The following is a 22,174-nucleotide window of genomic DNA, read 5'->3' as shown; positions in this document are numbered from 1 at the left end:
CTTTTTGCTCAAGGCTAGCACTCTGCCACTTGAGCCACAGCACCACTACTGGCCATTTTCTGTATATGTGGTGCTGGGGAATCGAACCCAGGGCCTCATGTAAATGAGGCAGGCACTCTTGCCACTAGGCCATATCCCCAGCCCTATTATTTTTTTAAAGTCTGAAATCTTTCTCTGTTTTAACATATGCAACACTCAAAACAGAAAACTTAGACTAGGGTGTGGCTCAACACTTGAGCCCTTCTTAGCACGTAGGAAGCTCTGGGTTAGACCTCTAGCATTGCTAAGTAAGTCAATAATAAATAAGTAGCAAATTATGTCATCTGGAAGGATAATTAGGACATAAATGCTTATTATATAACAACGCAAATGCCAACAATCCCTGTGATAATTGAAACTTAGCTGAACATCTAGACCACATCTGAAATGTGTTTTCTATGTGAAAATCTAATTACAAAAATGGCTAACAAATTCTCATTCTTTGCATTTGATTCCAGGTAATTCTGGCTCACCTAGACATTGTTTAGTCATTCTGGGTATTCATTAACTTCCCAGAGTGGGCTGCAGCGGGGAGGGAAAGAGCTCATCTTGTCATTTGTTCAGTATAACCATTATATGAACCAACATATCAACTTCCAGAATCTAAAAGTACTGTGATTTTTTTTCTTTTTTTTGGCCAGTCCTGGGCACTCACTGTCCCTGAACTTCTTTTGCTCAAGGCTAGCACTCTACCACTTGAGCCATTTCTGGCCTTTTCTGTTCTGAGGAATTGAACCCCGAGCTTCATGCATGCTAGGCAAACACTCTACTGCTAGGTCACATTTGCAGCCCAGGTACTACTCTTTCTTGATATTATTTTCCCAAATCTTCAGAATGAACACATTGATAAAGCATATATAGACATCCTAGGGGGACCTTTTGTATCCTCCTCCTCCCAATTTATCAGTAACACTATGGATACATGGATACATAGATGGCCAGATATGGTGGCTCATGCTTGTAATCTCTGCATGAAGGAAGCTGAGATAGGAGGATTTCCCCTTCAAGAACAGGTTCTGCTACGTGCAGAATTCTCAGCCAGCCTGGACTACCTAACATGAACCTATCTCAAAACATCACAATAGATGTTGGGAATGGATACTAATGTGTGAAGGATCTCTTGCTGACATGTTGAATATGTCCTAAAATTCGTCATGAATATTCTAAAACATTAAGTAGGTTAATTTTATGGCATGTGAAATATCTCAATAAAGCTAGAGAACACTCTTTTTTAAGTTCATCAAAGATAAGAAATATAAATTTTTAGAGTAATAAGTAAAAAGTTAATCAAGCTGGGTGCCAGTAGCTCACACTTATAATCTTAACTATTCAGGAGGCTAATATTTGAGGATTGTTGTTTGAAGTCAGTGCAGGCAAACAAATCTTGAGAGGCTCTTATTTCCAACTAACAAACAAAAAGCTGGAAGTGGAGGAGTGCCTCTAGTGGTAGAGTGCCTGCCACAAGTAAAAAACAAGAGCATGAGGTACTGAGATCAAATCTCAGTACTGGCAAGTGCTTTCGCGCGTGCGCACGTGCACACACACACGAAGTACATTAAGGACTAGTCTCTAAAAGCATCGTGGGTATAATAGTACCTTCCATCATCTATCACGGTGTTCACTAAGAGAGTCACTAACTGTAAAGCCAACAAGTGAAGGCCCAACAGCCCTGATTCAGTTTCACTTGAGCCAATGGATGCTTTAAACAAGGACTCTTTCATGTAACGTTAGCATAAACCCATCATTCTGAAAACAAAAATCACAAGACAAAACCAAACCAGACCCCTGTAGGGGTTCTTCCTTATACCTGATAATCCAAAATGCTGAACCCCAAGCCTTTATGATCTTTCACTAGCTCAACAATCTTGACTTCGGGAGACCAGAGGGCTAATTCTCCATCATCATCTTCTTCAGCATTGACATTTGTGATTGGGTCAGCCTGAAACAACAAAGACAAACACTTCAAAATACATGCTTTCTGTTCTGAAAAGAATGAATGGAGCAAGACTCCCCCAGCAGCATTCCAAACTGGATGTCTCTCTGGCATGCACAGATTTTCTTGCCGATCTTTTTTAAAGGGCATGCACTGGGGCACACGCAATCTAAGACAAGAATTTCAGAAAACCACAGGTGTGCATACACATTTTTTAAAAAAAGGTCACATACATCTTTCATTGGAAGTAGTAACACTAACCTCTTATACTTCAATGAGTGCTTCATCCCATTAGAAGCATAAAAGGAAAAACACGCAATTTCAGTCAAAATGAGAACAGCACACAACACAGCAGCAGATACGATATTCAAATAGCAATACCTGAATTTGTAATGAGAGGATGAGACAGAGAGGCCAACACAGAGTCAGCCAGAGCAGGAAACAGAGAAACCACTCTGTGGGCTCCCAGTTTTCAACAAAAACTTTACAAAAAAACCTAAAATTTAAAAAGAAAAAAAAGGGGGGGGCCTGGGAATATGGCCTAGTGGCAAGAGTGCTTGCCTCATATACATGAAGCCCTAGGTTCAATTCCTCAACACCACATATATAAAAAGAAAAAAAAAGTCAAATCCTTGGGCACTATGTAATTCTAAATGCAGGTTTGAAAAAAAAATCACTGGTTTCAAACAATGAAAATGTGATCTTCAAAGGAACAGGCCAGCCTGTGTGCCTTGCACACAGGTCCTTCATTGCTTTTCCTGACTTCATGCCCCAGGTCCCAGTGTTGCAGACTCCCAGCCTTTAGGGAGTGCAGGTCCCTCATTGCACACGAGTTCCAAGAGGCTCAAGGACACAGCCTGGAAGTCCTGAAGGCAGAAGGATATGGGCTGCTTAAAATCTTCTGCTCTGCTAGGTACCCGTGGTTCATGCCTATCATCCGAGCTACTCAGAAGGCTGAGATCTAAGGGTTGTAGTTCAAAGCCAGACAGGGCAGAAAAGCCCAAATAACTCTACTCTCCAATTAACAAAAAGGCAGAAGTGGAGCAATAGCTTAAGTGGTACAGTGCCAACCTTGAGCAGAAAAGTTAAGGAACAGTGACCACTGGCCCTGAGATCAAACCCCAGTACTGACACAGAAATAAATCCTTCCATTGTAATACTATTTATAGCATTGTCTTTGGTTGTTGTTGGGTTTTTTTTTATCTACTTTATCTTCCTCCAAATTTTCTGGAGCTCCAGTATGATCTCTCTTTCTTTGCTCTAGGGAACTCACAAAGTACAAGACATGAGGCTAGGATGGGAGCTATAAATACTCTACTTTGCTGTAGTACACACTCAGGCCCTCCACTGCCTATCTCACATAATAAATAGTACATTATTCACTCATCTACTTTTGAGTTGGTATTTCCTAGAACTCCTTCTTAATACAACTACAGACTAAATAACAATTTTTGTGTGTGTGTACCTGCCCTAGGGCTTGAACTCAGGGCCTGAGCTTAGTTACTCCGAGATAGAGCTCTACCTGGGCTTTACAGCTCTACTATGGGCTTTTTAGTGGTTAATTGGAGATAAGTGTCTCATGGACTTTCCTGACTGGCTTTGAACCATGATCCTCAGATCTCAGCCTCTTGAGTAGGGAGGATTACAGGTATATACCACTGACACACAGCTTAATTAACAATTGAGGGGGTGGGGGGGTGGGGGGCGTGCCAGCTCTAAGACTTGAACTCAGGACCTGGATGTAGTCCCTGAGCTTTTTTTGCTTAAGGCCAGCACTCTACCATAGTCCCACTTCTGGCTGTTTTGGTATTAATTGGAGATAATCAAGTCTTGATTGGAGATAAGAGTCTTATGGTTTTTCCTGCCTGGATTGGCTTGGAACTGTAGTCCTCAAATCTCAGCTTCCTGAGTAGCTAGGATTACAGGCATAAGCAACCAGCACCTCCCTCCTAAATAACAATTTTTAAATGCCATTTTTTAAAATTTTCTTCCCTGTACTCTCAAATCCTCTAGGCTTCTTTTTATTCCTCCTGTGGGTACTAGGGCTTTTAGGAATTATACTCAGGCTAAGAGAACTCTCTTCCTTAACTATTTTTACTCAAGGCTGGCATTCTATCATGTGAGCCACACTTCTAGCTAATTGGAAATAACAGTCTCATGGATTTTTCTGCACAGGCTGACTTTGATCTGGGATCCTCAGATCTCAACCTCCTGAGTAGTTAGGATTACAAGTGTGAACCACCAGCACTTGGCTCAAAGCAGATTTTTTTTTTCACTGTCGGTTATGAGGCTTGAACTCAGGGTCTGGATGCTGGACCTGAGCCTCTTTGTGCTCAAGGCTAGCAGTCTACCATTTGAGCCACAGTGCCACTTCTAAAAGCAGATTTCTTTAAACATTAGATTATCTCAGTGAATAAAATGATAGCTCATCAATCCCTTACGTATAATTTTGAATGACCTGTAAAGGAAAACCAACAAAGTAAAATCAAAACGAGTAGGCAGGGAGAAGGCTCCAAAATTGAAAGAGCAAGGCACACAGACACAAAAATTGTTCAAAGTTAAGGCTATTGCATATTTCAAACTCTTGCTGTAGGACACAGGAGATCAATTTTCAGCCCACAATGTATTGAATCTCAATATAGAAATAATTTCTTAGTTCTTGAATTACACAATCTGAAATTAGTGGGAATCTTCTGAGTCAAGAGCCTCTATCTATTTCTGGTTGGTATGAGGAAGTGGTATATTTAAAAAGAAAACAATTACATCTTCAATAAAGAGTAAAGTTCTAGGGCTGGGGATATGGCCTAGTGGCAAGAGTGCCTGCCTCATATACATGAGGCCCTAGGTTCAATTCCCCAGCATCACATATGCAGAAAATGGACAGAAGTGGCGCTGTGGCTCAAGTGGCAGAGTGCTAGCCTTAAGCAAAAAGAAGCCAGGGACAGTGCTCAGGCCCTGAGTCCAAGCCCCAGGACTGGCCAAAAAAAAAAAAAAAAAAAAAAAGAGTAAAGTTCTAGCTGGGTACGAGTGGCTCATGCCTATAACCTTAGCTACTCAGGAGACAGACTTGAGGACCACAGTTTGAAGACAGAGTAGGAAAAGTCCACAAGACTCTTATCTCCAGTTAGCCTGCAAGAAGCTGGAAATGAAGGCGTGGCTCCAGTAGTACACCAGCCATGAGTGAAAAGACAAAGAGCATGAAGCTCAGAGTTCGAGCCCCAGTACAGTCCTGTCATACAAAGTCAGTCCCAATGGCTAATACCTAATCTGGGGCATTTAATACCCTCCCTGATTAATGAGTATTAGAATTTTGGCTGAGCCACCTAGCCAGATAGACTTGAAGAATATAAGAAGGTATCAGAATAAATAGAAAAAGACAAAAAGGGAAAAGAGAACCGGGATTTTAAGAACCCACATACAATGAGAAAACACAAGTTGACAGAAATTTCAGGGCATCCCAGGTACATAAGAGTTTATGTTTCAACCTGAAATATATCACCTTGATATAATTAATTCTGCATAACTCTTATATTTATAGAATGGAAAGCAATCAACTAATGGGTGGAACTAGGCTGACTTTTGACGTAATTCAAGCTGTCATTCACCCATTGTGGTAAAGTATGATGGATGGGAGCAGGGTCAGCAAGTTAGCTTGCTGATTTACATACCCTCAACGATTAAAGGCATTTTTATCAATCTTCAGAGGGAAACCACCACCCACATTTCACTTCAGTAAAAGAGAGCAAAAGTAATGACAAATTCCGTACCTTTATATATAAATATTTTTTAAACAAAAGATAAGGCATTTAAAAAAACTGTCAATCAATATTTAGAAATTTATTAGGTCCTTTTATGGGGTAAGGAGTAGTCTGAGATAGCATCTTACTATGTACTCAGGCTAACCTGGAACTCACTATGTAAGGTTGGCCTCCAACTGGCAGTTCTCCTGCCTCTACCTTATGTTGGCATTACAGGTATATGTTACCAAACCTGGCACTAAGTTTCTCTTTTATGCTCACTAAAGAGCAAAATCAATATGTGATAGAAAATGATTTTCAGGGCTGGGAATCTGGCCTAGTGGCAAGAGTGCTTGCCTCATATACATGAAGCCCAGGGTTCCACCACATAGATAGAAAATGGCCAGAAGTGGCGTTGTGCCTTGAGCAAAAAGAAGCCAGGGACAGTGCTCAGGCCCTGAGTCCAAGGCCCAGGACTGGCAAAAAAAAAAAAAAAAAAGAAAATGATTTTCAGAGATGGCCTCTACTCACAAGGTACTGACAATATTCTAGAATTATCAGCATGAAAACAAGCTAAAGCACTTACGAACTAAGATAGTACTAGACTCTTGCGCAGTTTGGGAAATCAGAAATCAAAGAAGAGTGGACCATAGGAGCCGTGGACAGCCACAAAGGTTTTTTAAGCAGTGCAGGCAACGGTAAGAATGAACTTAGAACCCAAGGGTCTGGAAAAGGAAGAAAGCAGTATAAAAGATGAGGTTACAAAGGACAGAAGTTAACATAGCACGTGCTCCAAACTATTTTCATATTTACACAGAGCCCCAGAGGAAACTTGTTTCCTTCTCTGACCCTCTGCTTTATAGAAACTTCTAGTCTCACTTGGAAACTGATCATAGATCTTTCTATTTTTAAGACTCTGGGAAAAGAAAGTATCTTTAGGTAGTTAACATTCACCAACATCCTAAACCTTAGTAAGATGAAATGAACTGAACTGGAAGCCAAAGGCCATGAGTCAAGGCAATGGCTAAAAAGATTCTCCAAAGTCAAAATTCATATGCCCATCCATGCACCAATATTTCAAGGAAAAGAGTGGGAAGTTGTTTAATGAAAAGTGACATATTGAAAAGTATACATTGTGGCCCCGGTGAAATGATAAGGATGGGGTGGGGCAGGTCCCCAGTTCCTCACAGCATGCAGCACCTCCCTTTATACCTCCATCTGGGGAAACGAGGGCTCCACAGTCCTTGGTTCATCCACAGAGGCCTCATCATCAAAGAGCCGGCGACAGCAAACCAGAGTGAAAGGGGGTGGCACTTCTTTAAGAAAAGAGACGGCTTCTCGGCGAGACTTTCCATAAAGCTGCATGCCATTAACCTGAGAACACAGTGGCTAAGTTAGCACTGAGGAGGCCCAAACAAAAAAGTCCAAACATCTGGCCTACCTCAACCCACCAAAATGAAAATAGAGTATCGCATATTTTTATAGTAACTGAAAATGGCAGACATCTTCAAAATCGACCAAAATTAAGGCTCCAATATTTACTGAATTTAGGGGACTGATAATATGAAATATGTCAGAATAATTGCTTACTGCTGGATAAGTGACCAAAATTTCACACCCATACACTCTCCTTTGTATACTTCATCATCGTGTTCTCACACTTATGTTCACTTCTCCTTAACTGTACCATGAACTACTCACAGCTCTCTGGGCACATGTGTGTGCATATGTGTGTGTGCATGCACTCACACACCAGTACTAGTGCTGAACTTGGAGCCTCGTGCTCTCATTTGGCCTTCTTCTCATTCCAGTTGAGCACATCTCCACTTCTGACTTTTTGGAAATTAATTGGGCTTTCACAGACTTTTCTGTCCAGGTTGGCTTCAAATCCTAATCCTCAGATCTCAGCCTTCTGAGTAGTTAGTATGACAGGCATGAGCCACCAGTAACCGGCTAATTATAGCATTCTTAAAACCACTTTGCCTTGTGTATTTTCACTTCATAAGAATAATAAGAGGATCACTAGAGACATTAATACTACATTTGAGGCAGTTAAAAACCTCTCACAGGTGCCAGTGGCTCACACCTACAATCCTAGCTACTCAGGAGGCTGAGATCTGAGGACAGAGGTTCGAAGCCAAGTTGGGCAGAACAGTCCTCGTGAGACTCTTATCTCCAATTAACCACTCAAAAACCGGAAGTGGTGCTGTGGTAGAGCCCTCAGGGACAAAGAGGCTCAGGGACAGCACCCAAGCCCTGATTTAAGCCCCACAACCAACCGGGGGGGGGGGGGAAATCTCTTACCTTAGGTGGGCAACAGTAGCCTATAATTCTCCTCTATAATCCTTGCTAAGGAGGCTGAGACCTGGAAGAGTATGGTCCAGAGCTACCCTGCGCACAATAGTCCACATGTCCAATTAACCAGCAAAAAGGCAAACTGGAAGCATGGTTCAAGCGGTGGTAGAGCACCAGCTGAGCAAGTAAGCCAAACAAGCACAAGGCCCTGAGTTCAAACTCTAGTACTAGGACACACACATGCATATGCACACACATACACACAAAAAATCACAAGTCTTAGAATGTATCGGTGACCAACTCTAGGATACTTAGCTGTGAAATGTTAACATCTGTTCACATGCTCCTTTACCATTTTACTCTTAATGCCCTTAGGAAAAAAAATCACTTAAATAAAAGAAATACACATGTCTCACATCCATTCCATTGTTGTAAGCTTTGCTGATATGGCATCAAGTGTCTGTAGGAAGTTGTCAGTTTCCAAGTTATTTCATGCCTGTATTCCATGTCTTTCTAAATCACTATCCCTTATTAATGGTTAATTGTGATCATCAAAATTCATCCCAATTTCTTGGGGCTGGGAATATGGCCTAGTGGTAAAGTGTTCCCCTGGTATACATGATGCCCTGGGCTCGATTCCCCAGCACCACATATATAGAAAAAGCCAGAAGTGGCGCTGTGACTCAACTGGTAGAGTGCTAGCCTTGAGCAAAAAGAAGCCAGAGACAATGCTCAGGCCCTGAGTTTAAGCCCCAGGATTGGCAAAAAAAAAAAAAAAACACAAAACACAAAATTCATCCCAATTTCATATTATTTTGGCACATAAAAATACTTAGCACCAACTAAGTCTATTGTGATTTTTTTCATATGGATCACTTTAGCTCAAAGAGTTCTTCTCAGTTCTGTCTACAAGTCACTAAAAGTTGACGTATCTGCTTCTCAGAATAAACTGAAGCACAAACCCAATCAGCCAACAGTTGTCTTCTTACAACTGACTCCTACCTTCCTGGGAAGGTTAGAAGCATGATGAGTCTTAATAATATTCCTAGTATTCATTTCTGACATTAGTGCCAGTATTGGGCTAGCTGGCAGGGTTGACTGGACTGGGAGCAGCATTTCCACACATGTGTCATTGCACTGGAGAACATGAGGGCTCTGAGCTGCTGCAAGCATCCAATCAGCAGCAGGAAGAGTCCCGAGACAGTGGTTCCCAGGGAACCACTCTCAAGCCTGTAATATACTCAGCACTTAGCATCAAGCCAGGCACATCTCCCTGCCTCTTAATTATTTACAAATAAATCACCACAGGGTAAAGAGGCCTTCATGCACTTCAGAGAACTAGCCCTACTGGAAAAGCAAATCTCATGCCCCAAATCTTTATGTCCAAAAAAAGGTGCAATGGGAAACAAGTTTTGCCGCAGACAAAAGGGTTTTCTTGAAAGATCTAGAAGTCAACATTTATAAAAGAAGGGGTAGGTGCTGGTGACTTGGGCCTGTAAATCCTAACTACTCAGAAGGCTAAAATCTGAGGATCGTAGTTCAAAGCCAGCCTAGGCAGAAAAGTCTGTAAGACTCTTATTTCCAGTTAATCACCAAAAAAGCCAGAAATGGAGCTGTGGCTAAAGTAGTATGGTACTGTTTTGAGCAAAAAAGCTCAGGCACAGTGACCAGGTTGTGAGTTCATGCCCCAGTACTGGCACCAAAAACAAGGGGGAGGAGGGTAGTGATAAGGAGGTATTCCATTAGTGATCATACCACATCCACAGTGCCAATGGATGAATGACACAGCATAGAAAGTTCTAGAGTCAGTTGCGTAGGTAGTAGTAACCTGTATTAAAAACAACTAGCACATGCAATGGAAGCAAGAATTCAATCCATACTTAGTATTACTATGTGCTTGCAGCTCAACAAATTAGAAAGTCACTTTTCAGGATTTTATCTTGGCATAGCTTTAAATATTTATTTAGCTCATTATTTATTCATTTGAATTGTCTTCAATTATTACAGCAGTGCTTGTGAGTCCACCTCACTACTCTACCACTAAACAGATCGGTCCCATTTCCCATTACCAAGTCCTCACTATGGGGATTTATGGCTGCTGGAAATAGCTGTTCTGGGCTGAGACTTGGCACAGCCTTCCAACACCAAAGCACATTTGTGTTTCTGCTTTAATCCCTATGGAGTACATTAAATACAAGCACACACATATGCACACTCCAAGGGCTTGACTAACTTTACAAAGAGTGTGTGTGTGTACTGGAGCTTGAACTCAGGGCCTGGGTGCTGTCCCTTGGCTTGTTCACTGGAAGCTGATGTTCTATCACTTGAACCATAGCTACAATTCTGGCTTTTCTCTGGTTAATTGGAGATAAGAATATCCTGGGCTGAGAGCTCAGGCTGACTTTGACCCACAATCCTCAGCTTTCAGCCTCCTGAAGAGTTAGGATTAAAAAAGTGGGCTACCAGTGTCTAACTAGTTTATTTTAAATATTGTGACTCATTCACAATATTTCTCTGGGTCCTTCAACTTGAGACCTTCTTAAGTGCTATCAAGTGTCAATTATCCAGACTTTTGATTAGAGAATGCATAGGCATACACACTTCTAGAACACAAGACTTTGTACCACCATTTCCGTTCTATGGCCACATTCAGTCTTTGGCCTGGTCCACCAAGCTTGTTATCATACCTGACCTTGTGATGGCAGAGCCAATGCCACGTGCATGTCCTAGCTATGCAGGAAGAACAAAATATGTGGATCAAGTCACCAAGTGTCCTTAGATCCTTACACAGCATTTTGCTAAGAAAATTACAAATTAAGCTTTTCAACTTCTCTCTTAGCCAATCATTAAGATGAACCTTGAAAAGGACATCTCTGACGTCTTTAGGGTAAGATTCTGCTTTATTATTATCCTTTATTATCCAGTAAGCTGTTTGGACTTTTCCAGCACAGGGGCTCACATTACACAGATACTGGTCATACTGAAACACAGTGGACACAGTTGTCCTAGAACTTACAACAATTCCTGCCTTTGTATCTTTCTTCCCTAGAGCTTTACCTCCAGAAGCTCATCCTCCGGCTGTAGGAGATTTAGTGTATCCACAGGACCACCTGGAGCAATTGAAGAGATGTAATGGTGCCCATCAAAGGAATCCACCTCCATACCAAGCCTCAGAGTGTGGATGGGCAGGAGCTGCAGCAAAGCAGAGCAATGGTGTCAACCAGGACGAGATACCCAGCACTAACCTCCATCGTGAGAACAGTTAACCCTCCAATGCAATCTCTTGAATCAGATCCCCCAAACTTCCAAAGACAGTGTGTTCCTGCAGTTTCACTTTCTACAGATGCTTCACACCCCCAATAAGAACACCCTTACTATCCTTAATTACACAATTCTACTGACTTCATTGATAGAGCAGTGTCATACCTAAGAGCACTGGGATTGAAGAACATTGTGGGCATGTTTATATCACAGTTTGCAACAGACAGTGTTTTGAATCTTGTGTGTGTGTGTGTGTGTTTACTCGAATGAAAATGTGGTGCTGGTACAGTGGTTTGAACTCAGAGCCTCTCATTCTTGCTTGGCTATTTCTGCTCAAAACTGGCTCGCTATCATTTGTGACATGCCTCCACTTTTGGCTTTTTGCTAGCTAATTGGAGTGAAGACTCTGGCCAAGGTTTTATACCACAATCTTCAGCCTCTAGGGTAGCTAGGAAGGATTACTGGTATGACCACCAATCCCCTGGCTTAGAAACCTGTTTGCTTCATTGCTCCACCCTCCATATAAATGGATCTCTGTAGCCTCAAGTCCTAGGACAGTACTTGGTACTGTTAATTAAGCCAATCAGTGAAAGACGTTCTTTTCCACAATGTTCCATTGTGAGAACATTTGTGATTTGGGGAAGGTGATCCTTTCCCATTTTAGAGTGGATTCTATTTATATGAATGAATCCTTTCTATAAGCCAGTGTGGGCTAAGACAGGAGACTGGGACTGCCATCAATATCAGAGAAGAGATGAATTGGGTACAACAAAAGTGATATGAAACCAAATTCCCAAATTTTCAAAGGTGGAGCTAGTGATTCTCACTGTGGCTGTAGAAACTCAAATACATTAAAAGCCATTCATTGTGATTTGCATTTTTTTTTTTTTTTTTTTTTGCCAGTCCTGGGCCTTGGACTCATGGCCTGAGCACTGTCCCTGACTTGTTTTTGCTCAAGGCTAGCAGTCTGCCACTTGAGCCACAGTGCCACTTCTGGCCATTTTCTATATATGTGGTGCTGGGGAATTGAACCGAGGGCTTCATGTATATGAGGCAAGCACTCTTGCCACTAGGCCATATTCCCAACCCAAGATTTGCATTTTCTATACTGATAGCCTGTTGGTATAAATATAGCAGAGCCAACCCCAACTATACTTGACAAGAAGAAAATCTTACAAGGGTGGCAATGAATTCCCAGAGCGGCCTTTCCCCCATTTCCCTGTTCTCTGTGATCCATCTCCTCTCAGTCATCTCTGCCAAGTCACCAGAGTTCCAGAGGCCTTGCTGCAGACACAGCTGGGGCTCGTTTCTGTCCCACAACAAACATTCAGACCAAGGTCAAGTAGCCCACAACCTTGATGACTTAAAACAGGCCTGAATGACTTCTGGCCCTGTGAATTTTCTCAAAATGAAGTGTTCCTGACTAACAAGCAGTATGGACAGACAATGATCTCTGGTAATAAGAATGTTCTAGTAGCTAGGTCCTAGTGGCTCACAGCTGTAATCCTAGCTACTTGGGAAGCTGAAATCTGAGGATCACGGTTCAAAGCAAGCCTGGGCAGGAAAGTCTGTGAGACTCTTGTTTCAAATTAACCACCAGAAAACCAAAAGTGATGCTGTGACTCAATGTGGTAGAGCACTAGCCTTGAGCAAAAGAGCTCAGTGATAACACATAGGCCCTGAGTTCAAGCCCCACAACTGACTGACACTGAGACACACACAATGTTCTAGCATCCCACACTGAAGGTCACAGTTGATTTTATGTCTCTTCCCTGTGCTTTCTTTATTTCTCACTGCTACCTTACTCTCAGCCCAAGCATTGTACCAAACTGTATTCATCAAGACAGGAGATGTGTCATTTCTTTAGTCCAGCCTAATGGTGACAGCACCTCTCAGAGAAAAGGATCCTTAACAACAGTTTGCTCATAATCCCTGCCAACTGTCTTCCTTCCTTGGCTTAGAAGCCAAACGCTAATGGCTGAGAGTCATCAGTGTTTACCCAGAAATCCCCAGTGGATGCTGGAGCTGCCCTGGGAAAGCACAGTTCAACTCCCAGACATTTCACAAGTGGCTAAATGTAATCATTACTAAAAATCAGCTTATACAAAGCTACCACTGAGCCAGGTATTGTTGACTCATCCCTATAAGTTCTAGCTACTCAGGAAGCTGAGATCTGAGGATCATAATTCAAAGCCAGCCCAGGCAGGAAAGTCCATGAGACTCTTCATTTAACCACCAGAAAAATGAAAGTGGCACTGTGGCTCAAGTGGTAAAGTGCTAGTCTTGAGCTGAAGAGCTCGGGGGTGGGGTGGGAGGGAGCAGCGCCCAGGCTCAGAGTTCAAGCCCCATGACTGACTGACACACACACACACACACACACACACACACACACACACACACACACACAAATACTCACTAGAAATGGAAGTACGGCTCTATCACAGAGCTCCAGCCTTAAATGAACAAGCCAAATAGTTCAAGGCCCATAGTTCAAGCTCTAGTATGGGTAGCTAGATAGATAAGGAATATTTTAAATAAATATAAGTACTCAATATCTGTCACTTATCAGTTTTTACTACATTTTACTACTGTTTTCTTGAAGTGATTTATATCTGTGTGGTAGAAATATTCCATGACCTCAGAGAACACAAAAGGGGCAAACACCTGCAAGAGACAGATGACATGGTTAATTTGCTTAGCTGTCATATGCGGCTGAGATAGACAATTCAAGAATCATGATTCTGTTGAGCTGTGACAATAAAGTACAACTGTGTGTTACTTGCCAGCTCAGTGATCAGTGATGTCATTTTAGTAGCTTAAAAAAAAAATGTCACAAGTTGTAGCAAATGCTACAACTTGGGGCTGTCCTCTCCCATTTGAAGAAGTAATCATTTCCCCACATATTACTGATCTACTATCTAGTTTGGAAGTGACATTCAGCATGTTTCTGGGGTGTAAACTATGTGCAAGGTATTGGGCCACAAACTGGATTAATCTAGTGGCTTCAAAATAGCATTCTTCCCTCTAGAATAGCCAGGAAGGTGGAAAGACAATGGGTATCTGAGGAAACAATTAACCAGCCAATCTGCATCAAGATGATCTTGATCCTGACATGGGAAGAACACAAAGAGATGCACCCAAAGGAAGCATAAGCAACTGAGGAAAACATGTGAGTATGGCAAGGAGCTGCTCAGGGTCATAACAGAGGCCGCTGGTAGAGGTGATTTAGAGAAGCTGGTTCAAGAAGACTCCACAGAAAAAGACTTGTCCTGGGGGCTTAAAACTCAAGACCTCACACTCTTGCCTGGCCTTTTAAAAAAATGTACGTTATTGTTATTCTAGAAGAGATGTACAGAGGGATTACAATTACATGAGCCAGGAAATGAGGACAGTTCCTTTGATACAGTGTCTTCTTTTCCCTCATTCTCTCCCAGTCCCTCCTTTCCATCTCTACAAATTGTATAGTTCACTTTTCATCAGAATCGAGTGAGCTCTGCTGCTGCTCTTTTTCATCTTTTTCCCCTTACGTTCTGTACCCTCCCCCCAACCCTGCCTAAGATGTATTCTTGACTATATCACACATAAGGTAAAGAAGACAGAACCATCAAAAACTAAACAAGTAAGAAAAAAAAAAGGAAGAGGAAAATAAAGGAGGTCTCTTGTTTCCACATCTTGGAGTTTGTTTCGGTATGTATATTATTTTATATAAATATGAAGAGGCACCTTAGGCATTGTGCCTTTGTGTTTCTCTCCTAAGAGCATTCAGGCATTGTGCCTTTGTGTTTCTCTCCTAAAAGTATCCTTACATGGTCTGACTGTATGTGAGTATCTAGAATCCTGAATAATTTATCATATCCCAGTGTATTTTAGATCTAATTTCAGCATACCAGAGAGAAAATACATCATTTGTCTGTCTGACCTTTTGCCTGGCTTTCTTGCTCAAGCTGGCACTCTACCACTTGAGCCATACCTCCAGTTCTGGATTTTGCAGATAAGAGTCTCACAGACTTTTCTACCTGGCTGTCTTTGAATCATAATCTCTAGATCTCAGTCTCCTGTGTAGGTAAGATCACAGGTATGAGCTATCAGCGCCCATTGAAAAATACTTTTGAGGTGAGACAGGAAGAATAGAATGAGTCAGCCCTGCAGAAAACCTACAGAGGCTCTGCTTGAAGGAGGTGAGGGAAAATGACAATTGTGAATTCTCTTATCTAAGCAAATGAGTAGACAGTGGTGGCATATAGAAGGAATTACACAAAGACATCACTATACACAGACAGACCTGTGCTATTTATATAATAAATAGTACACCCCATCAAAGATAAAAGGGCTGATAAAGGAGGTGATCCCAGTCTCTGCTCCTCAGCCTCACTGCCTCAACCTTCTGTTAGTCATGGGGCTTGAACTCAGGGCCTGGGCGCTGTCACTGCACTCCTTCGCTCAAGGCTAGAGATCTACCACTTACAGTTTTCTGGTAGTTAATTGGAGATAAAAGTCTCACAGATTTTACTGCCTGAGCTGGCTTGAAACTGTCTGTAGTCCTCAGATCTCAACCTTCTGAGTAGCTAGGATTACAGGCATGAGCCACCAGCACCAGGCCAATTAATCTTTTCCATTCACCTGGTTGATCACCATTCCACACCTTCATGGCACACGAGTCAGGAATGGGCTGGTGCTCCTCCCTGGCCTGTGCCCAGATCACTGTAAACATTGAAAGCTCCTCAGAAAACGTAAAGCATGAAAGAACACACACATGCTCTATCTTCAATCATGCTGAACAAGCCCACCAGAAATGCTGTTTGCAAAATCTGTCAATCCAAAGGAGGCCTGCCTACTAGTAGTTCTTAATCTAAATCTGAGTGCAACTGGCTTCCTAAGACTTTGTGTCCCACTGCTGCAGGCTCTCTGGCCAGAGCAGCACTGTTTAATTACCCGTACCAACTGCATAGAGCAACTACAAGGATCAACCACTTCAACCATCCCCTTCAGGTGGCTGCCCCTTCAGTAGTCTGTGGTCTTAAGAGCAAAAGGTCCTGTGATGACAGGAGTGGGCTCAACAGATGATGGATTCTTTCACACACACACACACACAATTTCTTTTTTTGTCAGTCATGGGGCTTGAACTCAGGGCCTGGGTACTGTCTTGGAACTTTTCCTCAATGCTAGAGCTTTACCACTTTGAGCCAGCTCTACTTCTGGCTTTCAGGTGGTTAATTAGAGATGAGTCCTACTGACTCTCTGGCCCAGGCTGGCTTTGAACTGTGATCCTCAGATTTTAGGCTCCTACATTGCAAGCATGAGCTACCAGTGCCCAGCTCTCTCCATATTTTGAAGTAATGATGAAGCACATGAGGATAATGGCCTCAAAATTAGATGCCTTCACTCAGAGTTTATATGAGATAATCAACAAATCCACTAGTGATGACAGTCATCTATATAGTATTTGTCTGTCACCCCTTCCAAATCTTCAGTTCTTAACATTTACAAAATCCATAGGATGTGCTCTGCTACAGTAGAATCAAGAAGAGCTGGAGACCAGCCTCTGGTGACACCTGCTAACACCACGCAGCCCCTGGAAAGCCCAGGATACCTACTGCCTGAAAAGTCCATTTACTCATGACAGAGGAAAAGAAACCTACATTTTAATGTTCTCTGGCTCCAAAAATACAATTAAAGAAGGAACTAGAGTGAAGTCTGTCTGTCTGTCTGTCCCGTAAGGCTCTGCTATGCCAGCCTCCCAGGCCGCAGTTATTTCTGCTGCTCCCCTGGTGTTTCATGAAGGTCACAGAACCAGCCTAATGTGCGTCCTCACAGTGCTGTGATTGTCTTAGTAAACACTTGCCAAGAAAGCCATCCCTAAAAGTGCAAGTCTCCCCACATGCGGGAAAATGGATCTCATGCCTGATTAACAGCTTCCTAGAAGCAGTGTGGCAAGTGCTCAAGCCACAGCAAATAGCATTCACTCCCCGCCACCCCCCGGCTTTCCCACAACCCCACCCACTTCACAAGACCCTGTCTATTACCATGAGCCATCACACATGAAGAGGCTTCTTAAGTCCTCCAGAGTGGTGGCTCTGGCTGATGGTGGGACCCTCGGCAGTACCCACTAGATGCATGAAACTTGATTTTCCTAACGAGAGCATAAAAATGTGCAGGAGGGAAACCTTGATTGCAGATCGTGACATGCCTTGGCTTTGAACCTGCTACTCTGTCACCTAGGGAAAAATCCACACCTGTCACATCTCTCACATCTTGTAACACTTGGCCAAGTAAAAACATTCTGCTCTGCACTGATATGATCCAGTAACTTGGCAGGCTGAGACAGGAGGATCACAAGATCAAGGCTAGCCTTGAGATATCATCTCAAGAAAAAAGTTGTGGGCTGGGGATATGGCCTAGTGGCAAGAGTGCTTGCTTCGTATACATGAGGCCCTGGGTTCAATTCCCCAGCACCACATATACAGAAAATGGCCAGAAGTGGCGCTGTGGCTCAAGTGGCAGAGTGCTAGCCTTGAGCAAAAAGAAGCCAGGGACAGTGCTCAGGCCCTGAGTCCAAGCCCCAGGACTGGCCAAAAAAAAAAAGAAAAGAAAAAAGTTGTTTGTCATCGTCTTTACGAAGCTTTCCCTGACCAATCCACACAGAATTTCAAACCCATGTTCTCTCCAGAATTCACTATTCAGTTTCCCTGTCTTTAATATTCTCATGACACATATTACCTATACTAGCTATCTTACTTATTTTTAGTTTCGCCTAACTAAAATATAAGTTAAAATAATAAAATAGTTCTGGGTCTGGGAATATGGCCTAGTGGCAAGAGTGCTTGCCTCCTATACAGGAAGCCCTGAGTTCCTCAGCACCACATATACAGAAAAGGCCCGAGGTGGCGCTGTGGCTCAAGTGGCAGAGTGCTAGCCTTGAGCAAAAAGAAGCCAGGGACAGTGCTCAGGCCCTGATTCAAGTGCCAGGACTGGCAAAAATAAAATAGTTCCATAATGCAGAGATTTTTTTTTCTTTCTGCTTGGAACTCTTCGGACTTCCAGCATCCGGTACTGGATATGGTACAGAACAGATATTATATCTAATGAATCTAAATATCTGATGAAAGAATGCTGAATGATGATGAATGCTGGTAAGCATATTCATCTGTTTCTGAAAGTCTGATCATGGCACAGCCTTTCTACTTCTTTACACCAGTACTGAGTACAAGTACCTTGACTGTACAGAGGCTGACGTGGAAAGGAGCAAAATTAAGGCTAGTGGCAGGGAAGGAGGTAGTGAGGGTGAGAGAAAATTCTTCTGGTTGGAGATTCATTCTTTAAAAATGTGCACATAGGGGGCTGGGAATATGGCCTAGTGGCAAGAGTGCTTGCCTCATATACATGAAGCCTTGGGTTCGATTCCCCAGCACCACGTATATAGAAAACGGACAAAAGTGGCACTGTGGCTCAAGTGGTAGAGTGCTAGCATTGAGCAAAAAGAAGCCAGGGACAGTGCTCAGGCCCTGAGTCCACGCCCCAGGACTGGCAGTAAAAACAAAACAAATAAACAAAAAATGTGCACATAGGCGCTGGGAATGTGGCTTAGCGGTAGAGTGCTTGCCTAGCATTCATGAAGTCCTGGGTTCGATTCCTCAGCACCACATAAATAGAAAAGGCTGGAAGTGGTGCTGTGGCTCAAGTGGTAGAATGTTAACCTTAAGCAAAAGGAAGCCAGGGACAGTGCTCAGCCCCTGAGTTCAAGCCCCAGGATTGGCAAAAAAAAAAAAAAAAAAGAAATTACCTTCCCAAATTTGCATCAGAAACAAAGCTTACCAAAAACTGTTTTAAAGGCAAGAAAAACACTTTGTTTCAACACAGACCATTTTTTCTATCTTTGAACATGTGGACCTGAGGGTTTTATAGTCTTTATTCCTAGTCCTAACAGTTTTGATTTTAAGCATATATTTTTCAGAAGACTTCCTAGAATGTGTGAAATGTTAACTTTTTTTTCTGATGCCAGTCTGAAGGTTTGAATTTAGGGCCTAGGCACTGTCCCTAAGCTTTATTTTAATTTCTCAAAGCTAATGTTCAACCACTTGAGCCATAGCTCCTCTTTCTAGTTGTTCAGTGGAGTCAATACTCACAGAATTTCCTTCCCGAGCTTGCTTTGAACTATGATCCTCAGATCTCAGCCTCCTGAATAGCTATGATTACAGGGATGAGCGCCCAAAGAAAAGCTAACATAATTCTTGTCAGGCACCAGTTGTTCATGCCTGCAATCCTAGCTGCCCATGAGGCTAGGATCTGAGGATAGTGGCTCAAAGCCAGACTTAGCAAGAAAGACCAGGCGACTCCTATCTCCAATGAACCAGGAAAAGTTGGAAGTGGAGGGGTAACTCAAGTAGTAGGGTGCTGGACTTGAAAGAAAAAGCTAACACTCTGGCCTGGGGTTCAAGACACAGACACAGACACACACAGACACACACAGACACACACACACACACACACACACACACACACGCGCGCGCGCGCGCACGCGCTTCCAGTCACAGCTCTCACTTGATGCTTCCGAACAAAGGAAACTGAGTAACCGTTTAGAACCTAGTGCTTACCTTTGAATACTTCTGTAACTCGGCATCATCAGCGATCTGTGTGTCCAAAGTGGCAACCTGAATTGACAAAGAAAGATGGCCATATTTGTAAAAGCAAAACTATGTTCTCCTGAATTTTCTGAAAACACCTATAAAACCCATATATTCATAACCATGGGGAAATCTTTTCTACATTTCTGAAATCTGTAAAGATATAACACAACATTTCAGAGTAGGTTCTTTGTTGTTCTCCACCATCCATCTTTACTTATAAATTGTTTAAAAGTTAAAGACAAACAAATATCTATATATAGATATATACACATATGTATACATGTGCACATATATATGCACATATATATCCATCCCTTATACTGGGGAGGAGGTTGGTTCCAGAACCAAAATCCAGGTGCTCCTTACCTTAATAAAACATGTTATATGCATATAATGTGCTCATATTCTCCTATATATCATGTGCAGATTAATACCTAATTCAGGGTAAATACTTTGTAAATAGCTATCATACTGTACTGCTTAGAAAATAAGGACATGTACAGAAAAATATGTTTAGTACAGATACAATTTTTTTTCAAGTTTTTGTCATCCACACAATTGGATGAATCCAAAAATGCAGAACCCACAAATATGGCATCAGTAGACATGGATGACTGACAGTATTGTTTCTGAAAATCTACGACCCCTAAAGTGTTAATATAATCTTCTATTATACTGAATCCATTAATAAAATGGATTCTTGACAAAACCAAATGTGTGGACATTTCTACTTTCAAAATTAGGCCTTAAAATTTTCAGAGTTACTAAAGACAGGTAAGCCTGAAGACACTAGAGCATTTGCTTTTCTACAACAAGAAAACTTCCCAAGAGAGATAGCTGGCAGAGGTACAGACAGACAGATCGAGCCCTTTGTGGGAATCTGGGGGGAATATTCAAATCTTTTGATACTGGCCTACAACTATTATTTGGAGTTTCAATGGTGGACATCCACAGAAGTGAATTCCTTGCGAGCAACAGTATTGTACTAGTGATTTGCATCTGTAAGTTGTTAATAAAATATGGTCCATCTGGAGGGAGAGGATCAGTTTAACAATGATCCAACTAAAGCTTCTGAAGTACTTTAAGTAAGTAGAACCTGGAAGAAAGTGAAATGATAGCGGAGTACTTGCATTTATTCACTCATCCATCTGGCCTGGCTTCTCCCTTTTGTCTTTCATCTCTCAGAACAAGCTATATTTTGAATAAATAAGCTATCACATTGAAGTTCCAACTTCAAAGTTCTAAATTCAGCTGGGTACCAGTGGCTCATGCCTGTAGTCTAGCTATTCAGGAGGCCAAGATACAAGGATCACAGTTTGAAGCCAGTCTGGGCAGAAAAGTCCAGAAGACTCTTATCTCCAATTAAACCACCAAAAAACTGAAAATAGATGTGTTGCTCAAGTGGTAGAGTGCTAGCCTTGAGGGAGAGTCCCCGGGTCCTGAGTTTTCAAAGCCCCAATTCTGACACACAAAAAATAAAGTTCCAACTTCAAATGGGGGTGGGGTGGGGAGAGCACATTCTACACTTGAGCCACAGCTCCACTTCTAGCTTGTCAACAGTTAATTGGAGTTAAGACTTTCATGTCTAGGCTGGCTTTGAACTTCGATCCTCAGATCTCAGCCTCCTGAGTAGCTAGGATTCTGTCTTCTTTCTCTAGTCTCCTTACTATGACCTTACCATGAGACAATTAAGATTTGAAAAGGTGGTTTATGCAGAGGATAGAAGCTAAACAATAAGCCCATGACAAAACAGACCATCAGTAAATCCGAACAATCTTCATTTCTGAGAGCAACAAACCACTGAGACAGGAGGAAGGCCTTTTGCTAGATGACAGCCTAACAACAAATAGCATTCTAAATCTGTGAAGCAGAGAAGCCGCAGTTCTAAGAATGAACAGGCAAGCACAATTTGCACCATCATGACTCATCTTAACATCACTAGATATTATCCAACAATAGACAGTGGCTAGACACTGAAAACCAAACACAGAAAAAGAATCTATTGTCAATGATAAATATATGTAAGAAAATGTAAATCCCATTCGAAATTTAGAAGAATAGTTAATTATTACCGCATTGGATGAACATGGTTATAAGCTTTCTAATGGAACTTTCTGTCTTTGAGTGGATTCAGTAAAGGAAATGGAAAGTCCCTTCTAGATGAATCTAATCACAGGTGAAAGGAAATCTAATGGACCAAAGGTATTATACAATTACATTCCACCTAAATTACTTCCTGTTGATCTAAATACATTTGCTAATCATTCCTTCATTTTTCTCATAAA

General features: G+C 42.1%; 1 protein-coding gene across 6 annotated transcripts in view; it reads right to left on the bottom strand.

The window, feature by feature from the left end:
- Patj (PATJ crumbs cell polarity complex component) overlaps positions 1 to 22,174 on the bottom strand; it is a 304,043-nt gene that overhangs the window by 229,505 nt on the left and 52,364 nt on the right. For all 6 annotated transcript variants that reach the window (XM_048351444.1, XM_048351442.1, XM_048351445.1 and 3 more), the window contains 4 exons: positions 19,857 to 19,913; positions 11,062 to 11,196; positions 6,922 to 7,083; positions 1,847 to 1,978 (listed from right to left, as the gene is read on the bottom strand). In XM_048351444.1, coding sequence (XP_048207401.1) covers positions 1,847 to 1,978; positions 6,922 to 7,083; positions 11,062 to 11,196; positions 19,857 to 19,913 — 486 coding nt within the window. The remainder of the gene's footprint in view (positions 1 to 1,846; positions 1,979 to 6,921; positions 7,084 to 11,061; positions 11,197 to 19,856; positions 19,914 to 22,174) is intronic.

Source organism: Perognathus longimembris, chromosome 7 (genome assembly GCF_023159225.1).
Source record: "Perognathus longimembris pacificus isolate PPM17 chromosome 7, ASM2315922v1, whole genome shotgun sequence".
Classification (NCBI taxonomy): Eukaryota; Metazoa; Chordata; class Mammalia; order Rodentia; family Heteromyidae; genus Perognathus; species Perognathus longimembris.
This window is presented reverse-complemented; position numbering and strand designations above follow the sequence as displayed.